The following is a 24,466-nucleotide window of genomic DNA, read 5'->3' on the forward strand; positions in this document are numbered from 1 at the left end:
AATTGCTGGAAATGCTCATTATGAATACGGATACTGCAAATACTTTGAAAACATTGTATTTTTAAATATTCTAGCAGCTACATTCATACTGATACAAAAATACACTGAAGTTTATGAATAATGAATTTATATATACATACAGAATTAATATTTATATAAGCATGAACTCTAAAAAAACTAAAAATACAGTTTTGGTAAATTGATTGTTCATGATTGCGATAATTTCTACAATTCTAGTCCTACATTTTAAAAAATATATAATTTTAGCTTATTTTAGAATAATTTTGCAGTTTTATTTTGATCCATTAACGTACTCATTAAAAAGTAGCCGCATATAAAATTAAAATTAGACAAAATTACAAACCTATTAAATTTTAATAATTGAAATGGATGAAAACCAAAATTATAATTCAACCAAAAAAAATTGGACAGTTTCCCTCGCATGATATGATATGGATTTTTTTAATATCCAAACTTAACGGCAAACAAATAGCAGAATTAGAAGCTTAAGGTCATTGAAAGGGGTGGGTGGAATCCTTTAGAGAAGAAAACACGTGAGGTTAAGCATATGAATAATTAATTATTCTAAGTTGCTAACAAAATGACTCCTCATGAAAATACGTAATTCTTTCATGCTAACCTAACCTTGATACTTGGTCAAATTCTAGACACTCCCGAAAAACGTACCTTTTGCAAAAGTATAGATATTTCCTGCTTGTGAAGTACAGTAATTTACAGATTACCGAGTTTTAGTTCCTCGGACAAGCTATCATAACAATACAAAATACAAAATGGCTCTCTGCAGTTGTTTGGCTGCAGTGCAGTTGCAGTTGATATTTCCCTCAACACAAACATTTGCCTTTCCATATTTTTTTTCCATTTTATTTTGTATTCTTGTTACCTTTATACGCACATTACTATGCAGAATGCCTACTTATTCACACTTGAAGCGAGACTTTTCATGGGGTTGAATTTACAGAAATCTCCTGCGGCACATATGGAGCTACCTGGTCTTGATGAGATGGGATAACCAGACGCTGCAGAGGCTTAAGAGCCACTGTGAGTTGTGCAAACGAGGGCCGCAAATTTGGATCCCTGACACAGGGAGAGGGAAAGATGTCATAAACTGAAAAATAAGTCTAACTGCAAAATTTCCTGAAATCATTTAATGGTGTGTGGAAGGAAAAGAAAAAAAAATCAAATTTAAAGCTAAACATGCTTACTGTTGCCAACACTCCCAGATTATTCTTCCAACTAAAGGATCGACTTCCTTAGGAATTTCAAGTCTACGATTTTGGAAACCAACAGCACCAACAACTTGCATAGGATTCATTCCAGTCCACGGCAACCTTAAAGTGGCAAGCTCCCATAGGATGACTCCAAAACTATAAACATCGCATCTGTATTCGATATGATGATTAATAGAGATGCATTCAATAGACAGCTATAGTTGCAAAAAAAGAAGCAAGAAAATATTTGAATTTAAATACATGTTCAAAATGTTAAATTGCTAAAACTGCTATAGATTTCCGGACTTTTGCTCCTAAAACTGCTATAGCCATGTCTAGCAGGCGTTAATTTTTTAATTACAGATAAAAGTAAAAATACGCTTTTTATTATTGGAGAAAACAATTCAGTAATTGAACACAACAACAAAATAGGGGTTAAGAAAAATGTTTTTCGTCAAGCCAAAATATGTAAATAGGGCCTAGCAGATAGGGGTGTGGTGTTCATTGGTTTGGATCAACCTGATAATCCAAACCAAACCAATTAAACTAGTTCAGATTTTTTTCTTAATCAAATTCAATCCGAACCATACCAATCAAATCCAATGTTGATTAGTTTAGGTATTGGATTTATGATTCACAAATCCAATAGACCTGAACCAAACCAATTATATATGTTTCTTATTATATATATTTTTTTAATTTTTGCTATTATTTTGCTGATGTAAGTCAATTACAATACAAAAATGTCGTTTATCTCTTTTAATGATAGAGTTGTGATAATTTTTCATAAAATTATGTATTTTTCCTATTTCTAAAAATAAAATTTTGCATATTTGTGTATAATTGGATCCAATTGATCTAAACCAAACCAATTCATTCTTTATCAGCTTGGTTTGGTTTGAATTTTGAATTTTCTTTTAAAATCCAAAATGAAAATTGATTGGTTTGGACTTTATTTCCTCCCGAATCCAATCCAAACCGACCTAAGAACACACCTCCAGCAGAACCTATCTTACTAGTGAGGTATAAATTGCTAACAGTGTTGTTTTAATAGAACCAGGTTGTCAAATGCTATAACCGGCCAAATACTGTTTAGATTTTTAGAGACTCTCAGACCCAGTAGAGTGAAGCAACTATGGCCAAGCATTGATTACACACATTCGATATGAAATGACAACGAAAATCAAGAATAAAAAAAGAAACCTTCATCTCAAATTAATAACAACTCACTTTTCATTTGAGGGTTCATTGCGGAGAACTTCAGGAGCCATCCACTCCGGCTAATATATTGAAAAAAATGTCAGTGAAATGTACAAGGCAGAAAAGACACACTGCATGTGTCTAAAAAGAGGGCTACACATAATGCAGATTTTCCCAAATGCTCACCGTTCCAGCAGTTGACTTGGATGACAAAAAAGTGTTGTGCTTCAACCTTGACAACCCAAAATCGCATACCTGTAAAAAAATGGCTTACTTACAACATAGCAAAGAGGATCATATAAAATACACATAACTCAGAAATTGATGTATACATAATTCACGGAACATGTTTGGAAAAAAATAATACCCACAAAATTATCCTTCCATTGTAAACACGCATTTGCCATGTGATTACAACTGTTCAAAATCTAAGCAAGCCTGACCAAACCCAAGCAACCCAACTAAAACACTTGTCTGGTTTTGTTTTCAGTATCAGGTTGGTTTGATTCAAAATCTAAATTTCAGTTTGAGTTGGCTAAGACTAATAAATTTAAAAACTGTTGTAACCCAAAAATCTGTTTTTTACTCGTAAGATAAGACTACATAATTTCAACAAGACATTATCATCATCATGCTGTTGTTATTATTATATTTTTCCTGTTTTAATGGCACTAGTTAATTATGTTATGCAATGATAAAGAATAAGCAAATATTGTAACCAGCTTGATAAATATATACTGTTATAGGCAAACAAATCATCCAAAATTCGGTTCACATGATTTCTTCATGCGTCTTACTGCATTGAACTAGAAAAGGTAACCATGATACTTTGCTTTTCTTTTAGAAAATGATCGTGTGAAAAAGGTAAAAACAGAAAAACCAACCCAGCCCAGTCAAAATTATCATTTCCTGGATTGGTCACTTTGAGGAATTTATCAGCATGGCTTCGAGTTTGGCTTTGATACCAACCTGCTGGGCTCATGTATACCATTAGATGTTGTATAAAATGCAGATGTTTCATTTACAAGTTACCATAAATGGTACCTCTCCTACATACAACTAACTAGGCTTATATACTCACCAATTTATTAAGTTGACCAAACACAAGTTTAACATGACACGATCGACAATTTAGGTGAATGTCAACTTCTGCATGTGTATCTCTCCAAATTCAGAAAGTGATAGTCGACAGAAACAACACATTGTATTTAGAAGCACGTGTATGTACACATCACCATTTGTTTGATATACCAAGACCAGGCTTACAAAATATCATAAAAATAAAAAGCATTTTAAGTAAAATGAAGATCAGAGATGAAATCCACACAATCATGCAGGTTGCACAAAAAATCAGACAACTATAGTCAAACACCATGTTTTTCAAACCAATCTTGTTGACTTCCCTAAACTAATGAACCAAGAATTCAGGAGCCTATACAAACGAAAAAAAAAGACAAACAAGGCAAAAGGACAGTATGAGTTGTCAATCATATACCTTAACATTCCAGTTCTTATCAACTAAAAGATTTGGAGACTTTAAATCTCGGTGAACAATTATAGGTGTGCTGGTGTGTAAGCAATTCATGCCCCTAGCCTGTAAATTGGAGTGTTAAAAATGTGAAAGCTTATTGATATAAATAATGGTTGAAAACGAAGAAGTGTAATTATTTCATACCACGTCCAAAGCCATTTTTATTCTTCGTTTCTCATCAATCTGACAATAAGGGCGATGAAGTAATCGGTACAAGCTTCCTCTGCAAAGTGGACATCAGTAACACCAGTAAGACATGTAAATATGGAAGAGTAACATGGAAAACATCTAAGGTTGCAAAGGACAAATAATATGGTACACAGTTATTATTTCGTAAAAATAAAGGCTATATACCTCGGTAGATACTCTGAAATGATTGAGAGGTTAGGAGGACGAGTAACAGCACCCATAAACAGAACAATATTTGGATGCCGTAACCTACGCATTATCCGTACCTTGCATCAAAAGGATGGAAAACAGATTAATTTTGGCCTTTAAAAAGGTATTGATAGTGTACCCTTTCCCATGAAACCACTGCCTGCCAAGTTAACTTGTTCTTTTTCCCTATTGGTATTTATGCTCAGATCTTCTATGTAGTTTTAAATTGAAAGTAAAAAATTTATTTTCTTTAAACTCACAAGTTTACTCTATTTCTTTGAATTTCTCTTATACAAATAAAAATAAGAATAATAATTCTAAGCAAAACATAAAACAAAATTAGTACTTACTTCTCTTTTGAATTCAGACAATGCAGCGCCTGAAAAATCCTGATCCAAAAATTTCTTTACAGCAACCTCCTGATATTTCAACAGCGGATCATCAGTAAGAAAATCAGAGACAAGAAATCATTATATTTTGGTTAAAAGCTCTGAAATTAAGAAACTGAGTTATGACTTTGAGACTTCAGTAGCCTAAAAGAGATTATCAGCTTTTTCATCTTTTTCCTTTTCTTTCCTTCAGATTTTTAGGGAATTTACCAAGGGTCTAGTATATAAACTCCCCAAACTCTTTAATTAGTAGAATTGGTACAAATTGAATCAACTATTATAATGTCATATCGGCCCATAACAAGGGTAGCTATCCAGTAATATAGAAGGGTTCAATAATAGCTACACAAGATAAAAAGGTCTTCAAGACCTTCAACAGGTTACAGATTCTTGGGTGTTGATCTTATGCTTCCGTTTTAACAGAAGTTAAATTGAGTCATTACCAAATCACCAATTACAGTTAGTAACACTAAAAACACAATCCCAACTATGTAATACTTCTATTTTCGTTTTTTAATCCATTTACTGTATTAAGCATCCATCTCACTTCACTAGAATGAAGAGTTACTAGGCATATAGAACTACGATGAATACATCCATAACATCTAACCATTCTCGAAGAAGGTTATCTAAATGATCTGATCAGGGAATATCTTTATATTATCATTATTGAGATCACTTTTACGTTTGAACCATGCAGATAGAAGTACAGAACCATCAGTCAGAATATGACAATACAGAGATTTTTCCAATTCTATCTATAACAATAATATTCCAGAAAGTATGAATAGGAATTAAAGAACTCACTGTGCCATTCATGTCGGCTTGGTATACCTCACCGTATGAACCTATTAGAAAGAAAGTATGAACATATATATTAAAAAAAAACTCAAGAAACAAGTGCAATACTTAAAACACACAACCAGCCTCCCAAACTATCACATGTAAAAATGGTATAGTGCATGTAAAAATATAAAATATTGAAAAGTTAAATGAGCTTGACACAACCTTGGGACCATGCTAGCGCAAACAGAAATAAAAATTAAATAACCAATTGAAAAATAGGGTGGAAATTTATGCTAGATTATTGATTCATTTGCATCAATTGGGAGCTCCGCTAAATTAAATAGTAAATCAGAGCAATGTCAAATTTTCAGTAAATATTAATGATGTTTCAAGAAAATGAAGGCAAATCATGTACATTACCTATACCAATTCTTTCACCAAGAAACAGATCCTCCCATGGAATCTCACATTCACCAACGTCTACATCATCCAATATCTGATCCACCCTGTTTGTGATGGAATCAATTGATGAGCTAGGACTCTCTGAATCTTTCAGTTTCAAATTGCTTCCCATGAATCTGTCATAAGTATACATCCTCCGGTCATGATGTCTGATTTCGGCATTCTCAGGTTCTCTAACTGCCTCTACCATGAAGTTTTGAGAATTTTCCAGACCCCCCTGGTTAAAACCAGCATTGAGATCCTCAATCTGGTTCAGCTCAGGTACAGAAGATGGTGAAACTGAACCAGTAACATGTGCCAAAGTTTGAACATTTACATCATTATTTAAATTTGAATTATATAATGGTTTGGAACTACTAAGGTCAATATTTTCAGATGTAGAAGAACCATTGGAAACAAACAAGGGAGGGTTGTATTCATTAGGGTTATGATTAGTTTTCCTGGGATCTTCATTGAGGGCATGACGGTTCTTCTTTGTCAGTAGCAATGGGGGTCGACCAGAAACAGTACTGTTTTTAGTACTTTTATTCTCAGGAAGTTTACTTTCCACAGGTTTGTTAAGCACAGAGGCCTTCCCCATTCCTTTTATTTGGAATGGATTAAGATCTGCAAAAAGGTTTCGAGAGTCATTGGGGCTGTTTTGAGTATATGGTACAACATTGACATTAAGTCTCGTCCCATCACCAATTGTATTCATTCCGAGGGTCCCTTTGTACAGAGAAGTACCAGACAAGGCTGGCAAATTCTCCAGTTGATTAGGGGTCCCTCTATTAGAAATTTTAGAAGTACCAACACCAGTGTCTCTTCTCAAACCTATGTTTGAAGGCTCTGACTTCTCAAAATATGATTTTCCATTCCAAGGCAGTGAATGATCTTTTATCACAGAACTTTGACTACTACCTTCACCATGAGATGGTTGGATAGGTCTTGAGTAAGAAAATTCAGTATCCTTGGTGGAAGGTAAACTGTTGGGATTAAACGCCTTGTTAAAGGCACTATCCTTGGTGCTTAAAATATCAGCTGGCATAAGTGGTATAAGTGTCCCTGGAGCAGCCATGAGATCAACCAAAAACTCCCTGAAAGCAGAGTAGGAGATATCAGTACCACAGGACCTGAAGAAACACAAACTTTCTGGGTAAACTTATAGAGACATCTAATGATTGCATCAACCATTGCCAATAATACATAGGCATGCATATGCGAAGCACATGGACACACAAATTAGTAAGTTAACAAATACATGAAAATTCGAAGATCCTTAACCTTTCACCCTCCAACTTTATAATGTTGACAGCATCATCCTCCACACCAGTGTAATGACTGCCTTTAACCAGTCTACAAGGCATATTAATGTTGTCAGCCAATACCTGAATGCAGAAAAAAAACAAGTAAATTACACAAGCAATAGATCATAAGAAAAGCTTTGAAAATTTTGATAAAATTCATAATGAACTATAATATGATCCTCTAATATGCACAAAAAATACTAAAATTTAACTGGAAGATCTATTCTCAAATCTCATATTCAAAACTAGCTTTGCAACTACAACACCACAGCTATGCAAAGGTTAAAAACCTACAGAAGTTTTAGACGTATTCATGAGCACAGTAAGCCATAAATTTGAAGACATCCTTGACAAACAGAGCATGATTTCTCATTTTTTTCAGCTAGGCATACTTAGAGCAAATATACGTCGTAATGCAAGCCCAGGCTAGATTAGTAGGGAACATTTTATCAGCATGAATAATTCTACAAAATACTGTCTGAATTACATTTATTAATTTATTAATGTTTTCACTTTAAGAATGTTTTCAGGTGATATAATTATTTAATAGTTATAGCAAATATCATGTTACACTTTTCTTTTTCTTTTAATGTAGTTTTGTCTGATTTTTTGAGCAGATTATGACTACAGTAACCTGACCACAAAATTACATAACGGCTAACAAAAACGTAATCACCAATAAAAGCCAGAATACGAACCTTGAAAAGCAAAGCACGATGCCTAGAGAGCCCAATATTTAAGGACCCAAGAGGCAATACAATTGTGTGAAGAGATGTCCTTAACTCTGCTCTTGTTTCTGTCCATCTTGCTAACATAATACTAGCATCCTTTACAGGACCACCCATATGACTTGTAACAAGTTCAGCAAGCCTTTGTGCCAAACTAGTAACCGGGCAGTCTAAAGCAATACATTGTGCAATTTGTATCAATTCTTCTAGGGCAGGATCAATTGTTCTATTAACAATGACCACCTCCGAACCTCCAGGATTTGCTTCAAGATCCGTTTGAGATGGCATCTTTCCTTGCATCACCGAATCATTATAGGGCCCATATACATCATAAAAACCATCTACTACTTTCTCCTCATAGTCAAGCACATTATATTCCTGGTCAACAAAATAGAAATGAAAGATAAACAAAACAGATGCAGTTCAAAAAAGGTCACTAAACGGAAAGGAGAAAAAGCATCAATGGAGGTGAAACAAGTGGTGAGCATTCCATGTTCCTTAACTACATTTTATAATTTGATTATTTCCATCTTGGTGCTGAACAGACAACAATAAATTAAAGAGTGCATGTTCATTTAGTACAAATAAGAATGTGCAAGACAATGACAGAGTTAACCAATACCATGTGATGTAGTGGGTGAGTGTGTAATAATGAGTATACATGAAGAAACCATAAAGCATATACTTGTATAATTTTCTTAAAAATGCTATGCCGTAGAAAACCAATGCAATTTATAACCATAACCACAGAAAGTCAAACACAGACACAACAGCTGTAAAACAATCAACTGCTGATTATGGCCGAAAATAAATCGTATCATACTGTAAAAATGTAAACTGTCTTGACAAATGTTTGCCAATGCACCAGTTTAACAACTCAATCCCAAAAATTCCTTCTTGTTTTTTCAACATCAAGCACACAAATAAGCACCCGGTGATTCTAAAAACATCATCCCAAATTTCTAATATCTAGGGGTATATTGCCCTTAAAAAAAACACCCAAATATTCAACATCGTTTTACCACAGCTTGCCCAATCAATCAGATTCTACCGAAATTCCGTCTACTTTATGCAGATACCAAATTTTAAGTCGCTGAACAAAAACGCATTTCGAACTTCACTGGAGTAACTAGCCCTAGACACATATAAAAGCCCCCGAATCTAAGTTCCAATACACAACTGAATTCACTGCAAGAACAAATAAATAAAAATCTAGAGTGAAACCCACTCTGCATAAACCTCTACGGTTCACAACTTCGCCTCAATTAACCACGACGAAAGAGCAACATTGCAAGAAGTGGATTTCAACAACTGGTAAGACCTTACCCAGTACTGCCTCGCCAGCGCCTCCGCCGCGTCGTCCTTGTTCCTCGTCGAATCGATTCGAAGACCTCCTAAACTCAACAGCGTCGCCGCGTGGATCTGATCCTTCTCAGGATCGTCGCGGAACTCCGAATTGGAAGCGCTGATAGCTAGGGCTAGCTGCACCTGAAACTCCTCCTCCGACGAGAAAAAGTCCTGCCGATTCACCACAGGACTCACGGCGCCACCGGGAGTAACCGCGGCGGCGGAGGCCGATGCCGAGGCCGACGAGGGGCTCGCAGGAGTGGTGCCGGAGCTTTGAGACTGATCGGCGGCGCATGACGGCGACGGCACAGGTGGCGAATTCTCATTGGATCGCTGAGCATCGTGGTTGCCACCTATGTGAAGCTTCTTGAAGATGTTCTTCATCCTCTCTCTTTTCTCCGTTGGCTTTTCCTTCTTCACCCTCTCACTCATCAAAGCAGCTCAGAACGAAATTCCAATTCTAAATTCCAATCCAAATCTCTTTCCCTGATTTTCAGTTCACTCGTCGGTTCCTTTTCTCGCCGATTTCTCTTCTCTTCAACTTTCTTCCTCTTTTCTGTGCCGTGTGCCTTGGACGCTCAAGAGACTCAGGGCAAAAGTGTTAGGAGGGAAAAACTTGGGCGACTACAACAAGCGTTGGAATGGCCGGTAATCAAATGCCCTCGGAGTTTCACTCAATTACGAAACTGACATGCACACTTGGATACGCTACATTCACCGCGCTAAATGAACGCGTCCATTCGATGTTGACATGGGAACCTACGTGTCTCCTCAATAATCTACGTGGAGCTCTCAACTTCTCTTATCTCCCTCTTCTTCACTTCATCTTTAATGATTCAATTTTACTTCATTTTCTCTTTTCAAAACAATTATCTCATTTATAGAGATAAATTTCTCTTAGATTTCATAATTTTTTGTTCTCTTTATGATGACTCCTCTTTAATTCCTGATTTACAAAGAGAAGATTTTATGTAACCTGTTTTTTCTTTCATCAATTTAACTTCTATATATATTTCTCAAAAACTTTGATCCATATGATCTTTTTATATCATTGTAATTTATCTGTTTCATGGTAGTTTAAGGTTTTCTTATGGTAGCTTAAGTTTTTTTTTTATATAAATTGAGAAAATAATAAATATATCACTTTTTAAAATAACTTTATTTTTCTGAAAATACCTTATTTAGGATGGGTTATTTTGAACATAAATACATGTGAGCATTTATTACATACAGTATCTCTACTGTTTCAAATTGTATTTTTTTTTTTGGAAGTGTCTATTGATTTTTATAATATTCCAACTTTTCCACACAAAAAAAACTATAGAAGTAAAAATATCTTAGACCTTAATCAAATTAAAAGACTAAATCATCCAATAATCACCAAAGTTTTATTTTATTACACATTTCACCTCACACGTATCAACATAATCCCTCTCAAATAAATGATTGAGGTTGTCTGTTAGAGTTCATTTAATCGAAAGTTCACTTGTTATGTTTTTTTATAGAAACTTGTTATGGTTAGTAATAGAATACTACATAATTGTGTACTATAAATGAACACTTAGAAAATAACTCATTCGGAATTGCAATTCATATGATACGAAGTGGACTTGTCCTTTTTCTCTTTCTGGAGTGTTGTTATATGATGGTGATCCCAACAAAAAATTATACTTTATGCATGTATGAAAATAATAAACGAAAATGAACAAAAATATATATATTAGAAAAATTAATAAAATTGATAATGAATTGTACTATTGGTTAAAATTCATTAATTGCTACAAAATCATATCTTAAAAGCTACAAAATCATATCTCATTAATTAAATTTAAACTAAATCCATCTAACTTTTGAATTTTAGTATTTTCAAAAACAACATATCTGAATCTCATTAATTAAATATAAATTCAACCCAACTAACTTTTAAATATCTGTATTTTCAAAAACAGCATAAGAAGTTGACAAGCTTATCCTTTAGGTATTGAGTCTATTTGACTATAATCTGTGTATGATGCTCCCAAACTGTTGTGTAGTTATTTTCAATACTTTTGCGAATCTATGCTCCCAAATTAATGTGTAAACTTAATTAAACGCGTATTTATTGATAGGAAAAACAACACTTAAATATGCAATAAAATTTATCTTATTGTACCTAAAACATAATTGACATACTCCAAATTTTAAGTTTCGTGAGAGTGTAAAACAGAAAATAATTTTGAGCCGAAAGGGACTAAAATGTCTTTTTAACATAATGAAGCTCTAGTCTATAGGTAATCTTTATCCTATGAAAGACTTTACGATCAAGATTGTTATTTGCTTTTGTTGAATGCAAGGACCTTATTTATTATGTTATTGAGTTTGTTATTCATTTACAAATAAAAATTCCTATGTATGTATTTTATATAAGGAATATTAATTATATATTTATTTTCTCCATTCTTAATATGGTATTTATAGTCTAGAGTTAGGATTCAAATTTTTTTGATGAACCCACTATTCAGTGTCAGGCGTTGCCCCTGCCACCCAGTCTCATCGTCAAAGTCGTCTTCATCAGAATCTCGCCAGAATTATCGTTGTCGAAATCTTGTCGGAAGTGGTGGTCAAAGTCTCGTTGGAGCCACTGTTGTCGTTGTTGTCACCAATTAGACGACTACTAGAGTTATGGATTTGTCTTCTACCACTGTGTCGACAACGATTGGATCTATGGCTTCTTCAGTTGCCACTATGCTCAATCCATTTATCTATACTAATTATGTCAATGTTCATCTCTATATTGACAAATTGGACGAAACTAATTATGACACTTGGACTTCAGATATTAAATTGTGGCTTAAGAGTCAAGATTATGTTGATCATCTTACCCAATGTGTTCGTAATGTTGTTATAGATGAGGCTTTCTGTTGGTTGAAAATTGATGCTCAATTATGCATTGCTATTAAATCTATTATTCACTTATCTTTAAAAACAAATTTTTCATGTTTTTGAGACGTGTTCAAAAGTGTAGGAACAAACAAAATTATTATACACCAATGATACTCAATGTCTTTATGGTGTGTGTCAAAAACTCCTTACCATTGTTGCTTCCAAATGTCTTGATAGTACAATGGCTGAATATCTGGGTAAACATGCTCTTCTTCGTTATTTTAATGAATTATTCTCTCCTGCTTCCACTCCTTTCAAGAACTAGAGCAATGATCCAAGATCTTCATGTTATTAGGCTTACATGGCCTTCCTAATTATTATTCTCATGTCCGTGATGAGATTTTGGGATCTCATGTTGTTCCCAGTTTTACTTCCACTTGTTTTATTGCGTGTGCCAGGTAAACAAATCATCGATATACCTCTTCCAGTTGATGACTCTTCTACTTTAATCTCTCGAGGTTATGATCGCACTCGCCCTTCCAAGCCAGGAAAGGGCGTCATAAGTGTGAGCATTGTGACAAACTTGGTCACAAAACTAATCAGTGTTATATCTTAGATGGTCGTTCTCCTAAATATGTTGCGGTTGTCCAAATTGTTCCTATGCAACCTTCTACTCTAGACCCCACTTCATATTGATATCTAAGGTCAACCTGCAAATTCTTAAATGGTATAAGGATCGTCAAAATTCTAAATTCCATTAATTCATGGTGATGTTCCTCAACGTTTGTGTGGTGATGTTGTTCTTAGTGCATGTTATCTAATTAATCGTATGTCATTTTCGATTTTAGAAAATAAAATTCCTCATTCTATTTTATTTTTCCATGAAACCTCTTTATCCCTTACCACCTAGAGTTTTTGGGTCTACATGCTGTATTCACAATGCAAAATATATTTCTTCATTTTCCATCAAAATTAGATAGACATGTGAAATTGAAGTCCATCTCTATTATTTCCTTCCTTCCTAGCTAGTTGTATCAAATAAGAGATAAATTATATGTTAGGTCACACAAATGTGTTTTTTAGGGTTACTAGATCTAAAAAATGATATAAATGTTTTTCAGTTTCTCTTAACCGTTATTTCATCTTTGCAAATGTCACCTTCAATGAGTCTTCTATTTATTTTAAGTCTTTATCTTCTTCACATGCGTCTCCATCTGAACAAGTACATATTTCAGTTGTCTTTGATTCTCCTGTTATGTATAGTGTATCTAAAGATTCTCCTCCTCCACCACCTCTTCAAGTTTAGAGTCGTCAATCTTCCCATCGTCCACATGATGACTCTATTCTAGTGTCAGATCCTCTATCCTTTTTGGCTCCAATAATTGAACCTGATATTGCCTTTTTCCTCCGTAAAAGTATACATTCTACTCATAATCCCTCTCCACATTATAATGTTTTAAGCTATCATCGACTATCTCAACCTTTTTATACCTGTCTTTCGTTTATTTCTTATGTGTCCATTCCAAAGTTTGTAGATGATGCCTTAGCTCATCCTAGTTGGCGTCAGGCCATGCTTGATGAAATGAGTGCGCTTCAGAATATCATTCCTTTACCGTATGGGAAATCTGTCGTTGGTTGCAGGTGGGTTTTTGCTATCAAAGTTGGTCCTGGTGGTACTATTAGTCATGGTTGCTCTTTAACAATAACCTTTGTATCAACTAGATGTCAAAAAGGTCTTTCTTAATGGGGATTTGTAGGAAGAAATTTATATGGAGCAACCTCCCGACTTTGTTGCTCAGGGGGCCTTCTAGATTGGTATGTCCTCTCCGCAAATCCTTATATGGCTTCAAGAAGTCTCCTTGGACTTGGTTTGGAAAATTTAGCAAAATGTTCAACAATTTGGTATGACTCGCAATGAAGCATATCATTTAGTTCTTTATCGTCACTCGAGTGTTGGGTGTATCTATCCCGTAGTATATGTTGATGACATTGTTCTTAAAAAAAGTGATCATCATGACATCTTACAGGTAAAACAACAACTTTGTCAACACTTTCAAACCAAAGATCTTGACAAACTCATATATTTCTTGGGGATTGAGGTAGCATAATCAAACAATGATATTGTTATTTCTCAAAGAAAATATGCATTGGATATTTTGGAGGAAACTAGATTAACGAATTCAAAATCTATTGAGACACTATGGATCCTAATGCCAAAGTCCCACCAAGTCAGGGGGAGCTTCTCTCAGATCTTGAGAAGTACATAAGATTAGTTGAAAAATTGAACTATCTTATTGTCACTCATTCAAATATTTCATTTGTTGTTATTGTGGTAATTCAATTCCTTAATTCACCATGTATTGATCATTGGAATGCAGTCATTCGTATATTGAAATACAATAAAGGTTCTCCTGAAAAAAGCTTGTTATATGGTCACAATAATCATACTAGAGTTGTAATGTTATTCAGATAGTGATTTGGCAAGATATCCTTCCAATAGAAGATTCACCTCCAAATATTGTGTTTCTATTGGTGATAATTTAAGTGTTTTGAAGAACAAGAAACAAAAATGTTGTGACAAGATCTAATGCTAAAGCAAAATATAGAATTATGACTTCAACTACTTGTGAGCTTATTTAGCTTAAACAACTACTCAAAAAATTGCAATTTGAAGAAATCAGTCAAATGACACTCATATGTGATAATCATACTGCTCTCCATATTAACTCAAATCTCATCTTTCATGAAAGAATCACATATATTGAGATTGATTATCATTTCATTTGAGAAAAGATTGTGTCTAGAAACATCAAGACTGAATTAGTTAATTTGAATGGTCAATTAACAAATATTTTCACTAAATCTTTACGGAGACCGAAAATTGATTATATTTGTAACAAACTATGCATATGATTTATATACATCATCAACTTGAAGGGAAATGTTGAATGTCAAGCTTAACTCATAGTTTATATTATGTTATTGAGTATGTTATTATTTTCATCTATAAATAAGCATTCTTATGTGTGTATTTTACATAAGAGATATCAATCCTATATTTATTTTCTTCATTCTTAATAGCTTCAAAACGAAAATCTTATCTTATAACTCAATGTATTTGCTACAAAATAAAAATAAATTTTGGTCTGGTATACTCCTACCTGTATTAGATGGTACCGTTCTCATGTACTAGAGATACGTAATACCCTGCCCCTGTGCTAAACAATCTTATCTTATCTTTACGCTTGTTGACCATTTTCTACAATATCTGAAATATTTCACATCCGAGGTGAAGGTATAAGCTCTATTATATTTTCTTCGTCCTCCTCATCACTAGAAATCCAGCCATAACAAGGTCTACGCCTTTTGTGATCAAGTCTCGGCACAAGTTGTGGGGACTTTGGTCCTTGATTTTCCCTCCAAGCCAAATTTTCTGCTGGGAATATACAAGATAATTAATCACAAATATGTTTAATATGCTTTGAACCTTTGCATCAGAGCCAATTAAAAGAATAACAAAAATGGAAAGTTGATAACCAGAGTTTATTTCTGCAGATATAGTAACAGCCTTGATGGGAGTTTCACTTTCAGCCTTGACTAAAAGTCCATTAGCAGATCCTCTGTTCACCGATGAAATACCTACAGACTTAGAAAACGCACTACCAATTCCACTTGTTGTGGATACAGTATCCACACTCTTGATGGGAAGTTGAGAACCAGTTTCACTGGCTACCGATACAGTGCCCATGACCTGATCAGCTAAGGGTGTATCATCAGAAGTTTGTGCTTTACAGCATGCTAGAAGGGCACTGTTCGAGCATCCAGCAGGTGTTACCTCATTGGGACCATCTCCTGGATTAGCTTCTATCAAACCATCCTTCACAAAAACAATATAAGGCCATAGAACTAGTCATTGTTAATACTAACTTCATAAGAATATATAGGCCATTTAGACCGAAGATCCACCAAAAGATTTTCATAGGACTGTAGGCCATGCTTGCCAAAAGTCTAAAAAAAGTTTTCATTGGATAACAAGAGAAGATTGCATGTCAAAATTTTTAAACTATTTCTATATGAATCTCTCAAAATTTAGCCCATGATTCACATTTGGGGCTATTGAACTTTAAAAGAAACGAAAGATTTTAATTTACAAGTAACATTGGGATTATAAAGAAGGAACAACAGAGGTTTTTCAATATGTAATCCTATAATGAATGTCTTAAAATCATTAGTTAGAGTATAAAGACTTAGAAGAAATTTAACAAAAATACAACATTTAATACACAGAAATTGAATAGCGGCACTTATCATCTAAATACATATACACACACAATAACAAATTACAAGCTATGGCCTTTAAAAACATGTGTGTGCAGAACATAAACTTTTCTCTTGGGAAGAAGACGAAACAAATAATAGCTGGAAAATTTAAAGAACTATCACAAAGTAATTAGAGAGTCTCAGGTTTCAATAAATCCAGAAAGTAATATGATTTTGAAGACACAAAAGCTCATTGCTGGCCATGATATAATATTGGAATTCAAATAATATTGAATTTGGGAAGACATGGTTCTTAACCAGAGCTGAAAACAACTCATCGCTGCCCATAACATCATCCTAAGTTATTGAAAATTGGGGAAACATGATCTGCCAACCACCTCTATTCTCTTTCCGTTAAATAAAACTTCAGTTTAAACTCCCAACTTTTAAGTCGGTTCAATGAAAGGAATTAGAAAAACATTCAAGCAGAAAAATATCAGGGAGGTGAAACTGTAGCTTGTGTATTCATTTGGAGAGTGCCTTCGAACAGAGAAATGCCAAACAAGACCAGCAAATTTCCTAGTTGGTTAGAAGTCCCTCTAATGGGAATCTTAGAAGGACCAACACACTTGTTGGAGCATGTATTCGTCACTATGCCAAAGGACAACTAACGCACCCTGTAACATTAGTTGTTGGGTTACAAACAATAAAAAATAATCTCTTCTAGTGAAAATATACCCAAATAAGAACAAATAAAACCCAATCAAATTTAACGTGGTTCAACACCTCAAGGCCTATCTATATCCACGAACACTCAACATGCACTTTCTACAAGGAGAAAATTGCAACCCCTTTCAAAACACATAACTATCCAAGTCTCCGATACACCCAAAAAAACTATTGAGCTACGGTGAAAGCACTCAAATCAACTCCTTATTTATCAGTGTATCTGTTTACACCGAAGTTTAAAAGTAGTGACTTCTCAAAATATGATTTACCATTCCGGGGCAGTGAATGATCTTTTATCACAGAATTTTGACCACTAATTTCACCATGAGAAGTTGGTACACAAGTCCTGTGTAAGAAAATTCAGTATCCTTAGTGGAAAGTAAACTTGTCTAAATCTTAGGATTGAAAAACTTAAAGGCCAATAACCTTGGTGCTTAAAATATCAAGCTAGCATATGTGGTATAAGGGTCCGTGAAGCAGCCATGACATCAACCAAAAACAACCTTCCACCCACCAACTTAACTATTAAGGCTTATTACAAAAACCAAAAACAGAAAGAATGAAGCTTAGAAAAGCAAAAAATTAAATTTAACTTTCCGACCAAAACCCTAAGGTATTCATACCATTTTTTACAGCGAATAAAGCGAGTCAATGATTAAAACTGGCTGCTAGATAAGCTCATTTTTCTTCTAGAAAGAGAATAAAAAAATTAATTTAATTTCCAAGAGTCAGAGTTTGGTTAAATTTCCGCTTTGCGTGGGAATGATCCCCTGAGCAAGTCCACAGCAGAACATTAAAACATCCAGATAAATAACAAACGAAAGGTTTTTAGGATCGAAGCAGAGCATGACGACACAACAACAGCGGCAAATGAAAAACAGAAAAGAAAAATAGAGATCACATAGTTGCATGGAGGATAAGGAACAAGAGAGTTAGTTACCTGGGGTGAAGGATTTGCTTGGTTCTCAAGAAGCGTATCAATGAGGAGAGTGTAACTGGAGTCTTCGATGAAGACCCAGCCATCCTGGCGACCGTAAACCTAAACACAAGCATTTTTCACGTTACAATAAAATGAAATGAAAGAAGTTAGGTTGAAGGTAAAGTAGTTAGATACTTTGAGGAGGCTATCAACGGTTGTTCTGACGAGTTTTCTGGGGAAGCCGTAGAGATGCATGGCGTCGAGAGCTGCGTCTATTCGTTTCTCTCCTTTCTGTCGATCACAAAAACACAAAATAGGGATTGAGTTGAGATGGTGGAGAATTTGAGAAGAAGGGGAATGTGAAACTACCTTCCTTCCTTTGGGAGCCATGAGAAGAGAGAAGAGGTGTTGGGTTAGAACAGAGGAAAAGCATTTACTCACACAGCATGAGAGAAGAGAGACTGCAAAATAAAAATGAAGACTCTTTTCTCATTTCAATTCAATTAGGGCAGAAAATTAGTAATTATTACTCCCAATATCCACCTACCTCTAAAATACTATACTCAATTATAAAAATAAAATAACATATTTTTATTTTAAAATTTTTAATAATTTTTATAATAATCTTCATACATTATATAACATATTAAAATCTATAAAAAAAAGTGAATTAAAAATCATAGAATATCTTTTGGAATAAAAAAAACCATTATAGAGTTTATAAGGACAAGATATAGTTTTAACCATGTTGGAGTTATGGTTGTAAGAGAAACTATGTAAAATTTAATTTGATTTTATTAACTTTCAGAGCTTTATTGAGTTTACTTTGATTCCGTTCAAATGCATGTTCCTAACTTAACCCAATATGGTATGGCTTCTGACAATGGACCACTTGTATTACCATTTTTAAATACTTCTATCTCTTTTAGGGAATGTTTGGTTCAGACGAGGAATTGTGAGAAATAGTAAAGAAAGATGTGTAGAGAAAGTTGGAAAACGAAAAAAAAAAAGAATGAAAATAGGAAAAACAATGTAATTTTTTCTTTAAAATTAGATTTTGCATTATTTAAAAAAAAAATATAAGATTATGTAAGTAAACTATATTTTAATATATATATATATATAACACTTATAATTTTTTTATTAATTATTAATATTAATTTCGTATTATAATAACATAAATAATAAATAAAATATTAATTTTAATTATTAATATGTATTTTTATTTAATTTAATATTAACTTTTTATTTTAAATTATTTTAATTCTAATATATATTTTAAAATTTTTTATAATAAACTCTTTTATAGTTTTTTAAAAAATTATTATTTATCAAATTTGTAAACTTACATTTTATACATTTTAAAAAATTAAAAAAATCTTTCACAATATTACATCAATTACGAATTTCAATAAACTTTTCTCACAATTCTATTCTAATATACCCCAATTCAAACAACTTCACTTTCCTCTCAAATCAAATCCTCTCCCTCAAATCTCCTCCACAATCCAAACACACTATTAGCCTTGTTTCAAATCTTGATAAAAAAGAAATTATGCAATTAAATTATATGTTATATTTCCTGCTAATTCTATGTTTACATTCTTATTTATTAATTTAGTGTAAGTTCATACACATAAACTACTTAAAATCAAAGAGTTATTGATAAAAGTACGAAAAATTATTCATGTAATTAATAACTTTATTCCATTGGGAACTTTTTTAAAATATAAGAAGTTTATATTATAATTACAATAATATTTTATTTATGGGCAATTTAATTTGAGAGGAATATCAACTCTCATTTAAACTAAGCCAACTTTTTTACTTTCCATTATTACTTTTTTCCTCTTCATCTATCATTTTTATTACGCCAAGCACAAAGTAGAGTTTTACACCAATATATTTTATGTGAGATGTGATTGGAGTTAAAATTGACTTTAACTTTTATATTTAATTATAATAAATTTGATTGTAGAAAATTGGTAGTATAATTTTTTTTAATCATTTTAAAACTAAATTCTTATGTTTTTTTAAATAAAAATGACATAACAGTTTATTTTAATTTGAGAATTTTGTATTAATCCATATGTTTATTTTGATATAAATTTAGTAATTGTAAAATTTATAAGCAAAATCTTTATTTATATATATATATATATATAAATATATATTAAAATATATTAAAATAAGAAAAATAAAAAAAAGTATAATAAGTAGTTTACTTAAATTACAATAAAAAGTAGAAAAAATAATTAATTTTATTGTTTTATAAAATGCTTTAAAAAATAAAAAATATTTAAATTATTTTGAAAATTTTAAAATAAAGTGAATGAAGTAGGTTTTATAAAATTGTAAATAAATGAAATAGAGTTTATAGAATTAAAAATATATGATTTATAGATTAATTAAAAAATAAAAATATAACAAAAAAATTAACAATAGCAAACTTTAACCCCAACTACACTGAAAAGATATTTTAATGTTTTATAAAGTGTTTTAAAAAATTTAAAATATTTGATCAACTGTGTTTATATTTATTTTTTTAGATTATAAACTTAGAATGAGAACATTTGTATTTTTTTTGTATTATAAACTTAGAATGAAATTGGTGTTAATGCTTGCTCTTGTTAAATATTTTGCTACATTTATATTTTTAAAATCGTGCTTTTAAAAAAAAAAAAAATTTTATAAATCTACTTTTATTTATTTACAATTCTATAAATCCTACTTTACTCACTTTATTTTAAAATTTTTAAAGCAACTCATATATTTTTTATTTCTTAAAACACTTTATAGGTTAAAATGTTTTTAATTTATCTCATAAACTATTTTTTAACTAAATTTATTTAAAAATATTTATTATTTCATGTTAAAAAAAAGCACTTGAACTTAAGTCGTCACGACTCTACTCTAGTGTAAAAAATAACACAAAACTCTCCACAATCATGTAATTATATGTGATGACTTCATTTAAAAAAAAATATAATTATGTTTTAATTTTCAATCAAAATTTTATTTTTATTATGTAACACGAATTCAACCTTAATTTTTTTTTTATTCAAACTGATTTTTTCTATGAAAAGTAGGAATTCAGAACCAAAAAAGTCTTGTAACTTGAAGAGGACTTCGTTAAACATGTAATATTTGTTGGAATTTGTCCATTAGTGTAAAATTAGTATAAAATTACAAACATTTATGTAAATTTTGCGTTTAGAAGTATGTGTGGTTATATTTTCATATAGAAGTGATTGAATATTTGGTAATTTAAAAGAAAAATGAAAGGATTTGGTTTTGGTCTAGCAAATTCAAGCGTCATAAAGGAAGAGAGGACTTGGTCATGGCAGAGACGGTGCAGACGACACTTGTCTTTGGTTTCTCAAACGAACGTCAAAAACCAATGGTTGGTTGAGTTGAGCCACAAAAAACAAGTCCTACCGTGTTTCTCTCTAACCTTTGCCATGTGCCACGTTCATCACTGCATGCCCCATGCCCGCGAGCACAATTTGCCTTCATCGTACCTCTTATCTCACCAATCCACACCTCTTTAAATCAAAAAAATAATACAAAAAGGTTTCACTGAGATTGGTGTCGAATTAAAGATATGAGTCAGGAACAGCCAAGGAAGGAGGATCGTCAAGAAGAGGCTATCAAATACGGAGACGTGTTGGATGTGCAAGGAGATCTCAGAAGCAAACCGGTGGCACCGGTTGACGCCGCGATAATGCAAAAGGCGGAGAGTCAGATGTTTGGTAAGACCGAGAAGGGTGGCGCCGCCGCGGCGATGCAATCCGCGGCCGCGAAAAATGAGAGAGATGGGGTGGTGGGGCACAACGATATGAGTAACGCCGCCGCTGGCGGTGGTGCTAGTGTGACGGAGACTGGTACTCCGGGGAGGCAAGTGACGTCGGAGTCCGTTGGTGATCAGGTTTATATATTTTTATATATTATGCACACACGTGAAGAAACTTTGAATTATTTTAAGAACGGTGTTTTCTTTTGAATTCTTATTTTTGATTAATTTGTTCCGTAGGTTGGTCAGAAATCAGTAGAGGAAAAGGAGAAGAAAGTTAATAAATTGGTTGAGGTATTAATTAAATCTTTCAACACAATTTCCTATGTGTTTTACTAACAATTGATGGTTTAAAACTTGTTCTCTGGTAATCGACTTGAAAGTAAGAGAAGGAAGACATAAAATATATTCATTTTTTCATTTTCTCTTCTATTTTGTCATCTCTTTTAATTTCTCTGTTCTCTACATCATATTAGCATCTTTCATATTATAAAAAAAATTGGGTTGAATGTTTGTCATTAGTCTTCAAAATCTGATAAGTGAATAATGTAAATCCTGAGATGAATGTAAGTGGAAGAAATAATGATGATGAATAGTAATAAATAACCTAACAGAAAGTTTAAAAAATGGAATGAAAAATAAGAAAGTAAATACATGAATATAATTCTGGTAAAAATTCGGATAATAATACTTACAACTCCAATTTCTTATTAAATCATATTATAACTCCCAATACTCATTTATTATACATATTTATTTAAATGCATCAAACTATCATTTTCTTTTTTTAAAGCACAGGGAAAATGCCTCTTTTAATAAGGAATAAAAGTGTGTGTGTGTATGAAATGCATGAATTGATGTGTTAACTAAGTTTTTGACGTTTAAAATGTCACTAACATGAAATGCATGAATTGCTTACAGGTGGTGGAGCAATTTAGCAAAAAGGCGCCGGTGAATTCGATGACGTCACCTTCTCTTGTTCAAGACATGGGGGACGGCAGCGGTGGGATCACCATAGGTGAAGCACTGGAGGCCACGGTTCTCACGGCCGGAAAGAAGCCGGTGGAGTGGAGCGATGCGGCAGCGATTCAAGCTGCCGAAGTGAGAGCCACCGGCCGCACGAACATTGTCCCCGGAGGCGTTGCTGCGGCGGCGCAATCAGCCGCGACCCTGAATGCTCGAGTTACAAAGGAAGAGGACAAGACGAAACTGGCAGATATTCTGGCGGTAACCTGCACTTAATTAAATCAGTTGTCCATTAATTGCGCACAGCATAAGAAAAACAAATATGAATGTGGTGAGAGTTATTTTGTTGCAGGATGCGACTTCGAAGTTACCGTCAGATAGACCAGCGACTCGGAGAGATGCTGAAGGAGTGACGGGTGCAGAAATGAGAAATGATCCCAACCTCACTACTCATCCTGGGGGTGTGTCCGCATCCGTCGCTGCTGCTGCTAGGATTAACCAAACCAATAACTAGTTCCTTCATCTCACGTACCATATATGTATATATACTATCGCTTTTGCCTTTTTGTAAGTGATTCATTTTTCTTTCTTTCTTTCATGGAGGACTGAACAACTAAAAATGTGACTCAACAAATCGTCTGTCCAAATGTTCAGAGCTCGCCCAATTCTTTTATCTAACTGTGCCTACTTTTCTTCAAAGGAGTGCGTTCACATTTTATATCCTGCTTCCAATATGTAACTTCATGAAATTCTAATTTACAAAATAAATAAGAAATACGCCTTTACTTTTTTTTTAAAAAAAATATGGCGTTTTTTTTATTCAGACAAAATTTTACTTAATTTTGAGTTAATTAAAATGAACATGCCAGCAACAACTTATCATAAGGATACGATTAGAGTGTTAGTAAAAATGGTTTTGATCGATAAAACAAGCCTTGGTTGAAAATTAAGCGGTTAGTAAAATATAAAATAAAAAAAAATTGCATGATTTTTTTAATTTAAAATAATTTTTTTTTGTAAACATAAAATTATATTTTTACTATTACGATCTATGAAATTGTTAGACTAGGTATGATTCATCATACACGGATTTAGGTAAACCTAATACCCAGTTACTTCACATGACGGGGTTTAACATGAAGAAATCTATGTGTGCATTGTTTATGGCTATCTAATATTAAATAAAAACGCATGTTAAAAATTTATTATTTTTTATGCATGTTAGCTATTATTATGGTAGATGTAATGCCAACTTATTGTTTCGCTCGATTTAATTGGTGTACTGATCCTCATTATGCACACCTCAACTGTTTTTAAATTCTATAACTTTTAAAAACATTAATCACTGGGCATTTACATGAAACAACTAATTAGAGTTACTATATATAATTTGTTATACTTATCAAAATATTGCATTACTTTTATAAAGCAACTTGAGAAAGCTTTATCACCTTTCTCCAACCCAAGAAATGTACAAGTTGACCCTATAATTTCCTTTTAGAAAACATTTCAAATACCAGTGAGACCAAACTTTTGAGAGCAGCTATGCACCGATCGTAAGTTGCCAATTTAAAATAATGGTGATAAAAGTGGGAGAGCAA

The 24,466-nt window shown here is 33.0% G+C and overlaps 3 protein-coding genes across 4 annotated transcripts; 1 reads left to right on the top strand and 2 right to left on the bottom strand.

The window, feature by feature from the left end:
- Positions 1-688: 688 nt before the first annotated feature.
- Positions 689-10,033, bottom strand: EDR1 (Protein kinase superfamily protein). The gene is made up of 13 exons (XM_068636853.1): positions 9,316-10,033; positions 7,960-8,367; positions 7,239-7,342; positions 5,934-7,051; positions 5,535-5,575; positions 4,689-4,757; positions 4,315-4,415; positions 4,105-4,183; positions 3,925-4,023; positions 2,616-2,684; positions 2,460-2,509; positions 1,224-1,400; positions 689-1,095 (listed from the first exon to the last, which is right to left on the bottom strand). The coding sequence occupies exons 1-13, from the start codon at positions 9,766-9,768 to the stop codon at positions 960-962; spliced, it is 2,904 nt and encodes a 967-aa protein (XP_068492954.1). The 5' UTR covers positions 9,769-10,033; the 3' UTR covers positions 689-959.
- Positions 10,034-15,276: 5,243 nt separating this feature from the next.
- Positions 15,277-18,920, bottom strand: LOC137829880 (uncharacterized). Of its 2 annotated transcripts, none has more exons than XM_068636859.2 (5): positions 18,476-18,920; positions 18,302-18,397; positions 18,128-18,226; positions 15,736-16,075; positions 15,277-15,634 (listed from the first exon to the last, which is right to left on the bottom strand). In XM_068636859.2, exons 1-5 carry the CDS (start codon positions 18,494-18,496, stop codon positions 15,477-15,479), a joined length of 714 nt encoding a protein of 237 aa, XP_068492960.1. In that variant the 5' UTR covers positions 18,497-18,920; the 3' UTR covers positions 15,277-15,476. The 2 variants fall into 2 exon arrangements, with proteins under 2 accessions (XP_068492960.1, XP_068492961.1); XM_068636860.2 differs by having other exon boundaries at positions 15,277-15,631; positions 18,476-18,631.
- A 2,545-nt stretch (positions 18,921-21,465) lies between these two features.
- Positions 21,466-23,499, top strand: LOC137828253 (late embryogenesis abundant protein 47). The gene is made up of 4 exons (XM_068634736.2): positions 21,466-22,034; positions 22,140-22,193; positions 22,821-23,126; positions 23,218-23,499. The coding sequence occupies exons 1-4, from the start codon at positions 21,711-21,713 to the stop codon at positions 23,377-23,379; spliced, it is 846 nt and encodes a 281-aa protein (XP_068490837.1). The 5' UTR covers positions 21,466-21,710; the 3' UTR covers positions 23,380-23,499.
- The last annotated feature ends 967 nt before the right edge of the window (positions 23,500-24,466 follow it).

The sequence above is a fragment of the Phaseolus vulgaris genome, chromosome 7, assembly GCF_051622355.1.
Source record: "Phaseolus vulgaris cultivar YP4 chromosome 7, ASM5162235v1, whole genome shotgun sequence".
Lineage (NCBI taxonomy): Eukaryota > Viridiplantae > Streptophyta > Magnoliopsida > Fabales > Fabaceae > Phaseolus > Phaseolus vulgaris.

Bases quoted from the DNA above. Each gene is read 5' to 3' on its own strand.
- LOC137828253 (XM_068634736.2), top strand. From the start codon at position 21,711: ATGAGTCAGGAACAGCCAAGGAAGGAGGATCGTCAAGAAGAGGCTATC. The intron at 22,194-22,820 runs GTATTAATTAAA...AATTGCTTACAG, and splicing joins AAGTTAATAAATTGGTTGAG to GTGGTGGAGCAATTTAGCAA. The intron at 23,127-23,217 runs GTAACCTGCACT...ATTTTGTTGCAG, and splicing joins AACTGGCAGATATTCTGGCG to GATGCGACTTCGAAGTTACC.
- LOC137829880 (XM_068636859.2), bottom strand. From the start codon at position 18,496: ATGGCTCCCAAAGGAAGGAAG. The intron at 18,398-18,475 runs GTAGTTTCACAT...TGTGATCGACAG, and splicing joins TGGCTCCCAAAGGAAGGAAG to AAAGGAGAGAAACGAATAGA. The intron at 16,076-18,127 runs GTAACTAACTCT...GTTTTTGTGAAG, and splicing joins AAGCAAATCCTTCACCCCAG to GATGGTTTGATAGAAGCTAA.
- EDR1 (XM_068636853.1), bottom strand. From the start codon at position 9,768: ATGAGTGAGAGGGTGAAGAAGGAAAAGCCAACGGAGAAAAGAGAGAGG. The intron at 4,184-4,314 runs GTATATAGCCTT...TCCACTTTGCAG, and splicing joins ATTTCAGAGTATCTACCGAG to AGGAAGCTTGTACCGATTAC. The intron at 1,401-2,459 runs GTGAGTTGTTAT...TATCGAATACAG, and splicing joins AATGAACCCTCAAATGAAAA to ATGCGATGTTTATAGTTTTG.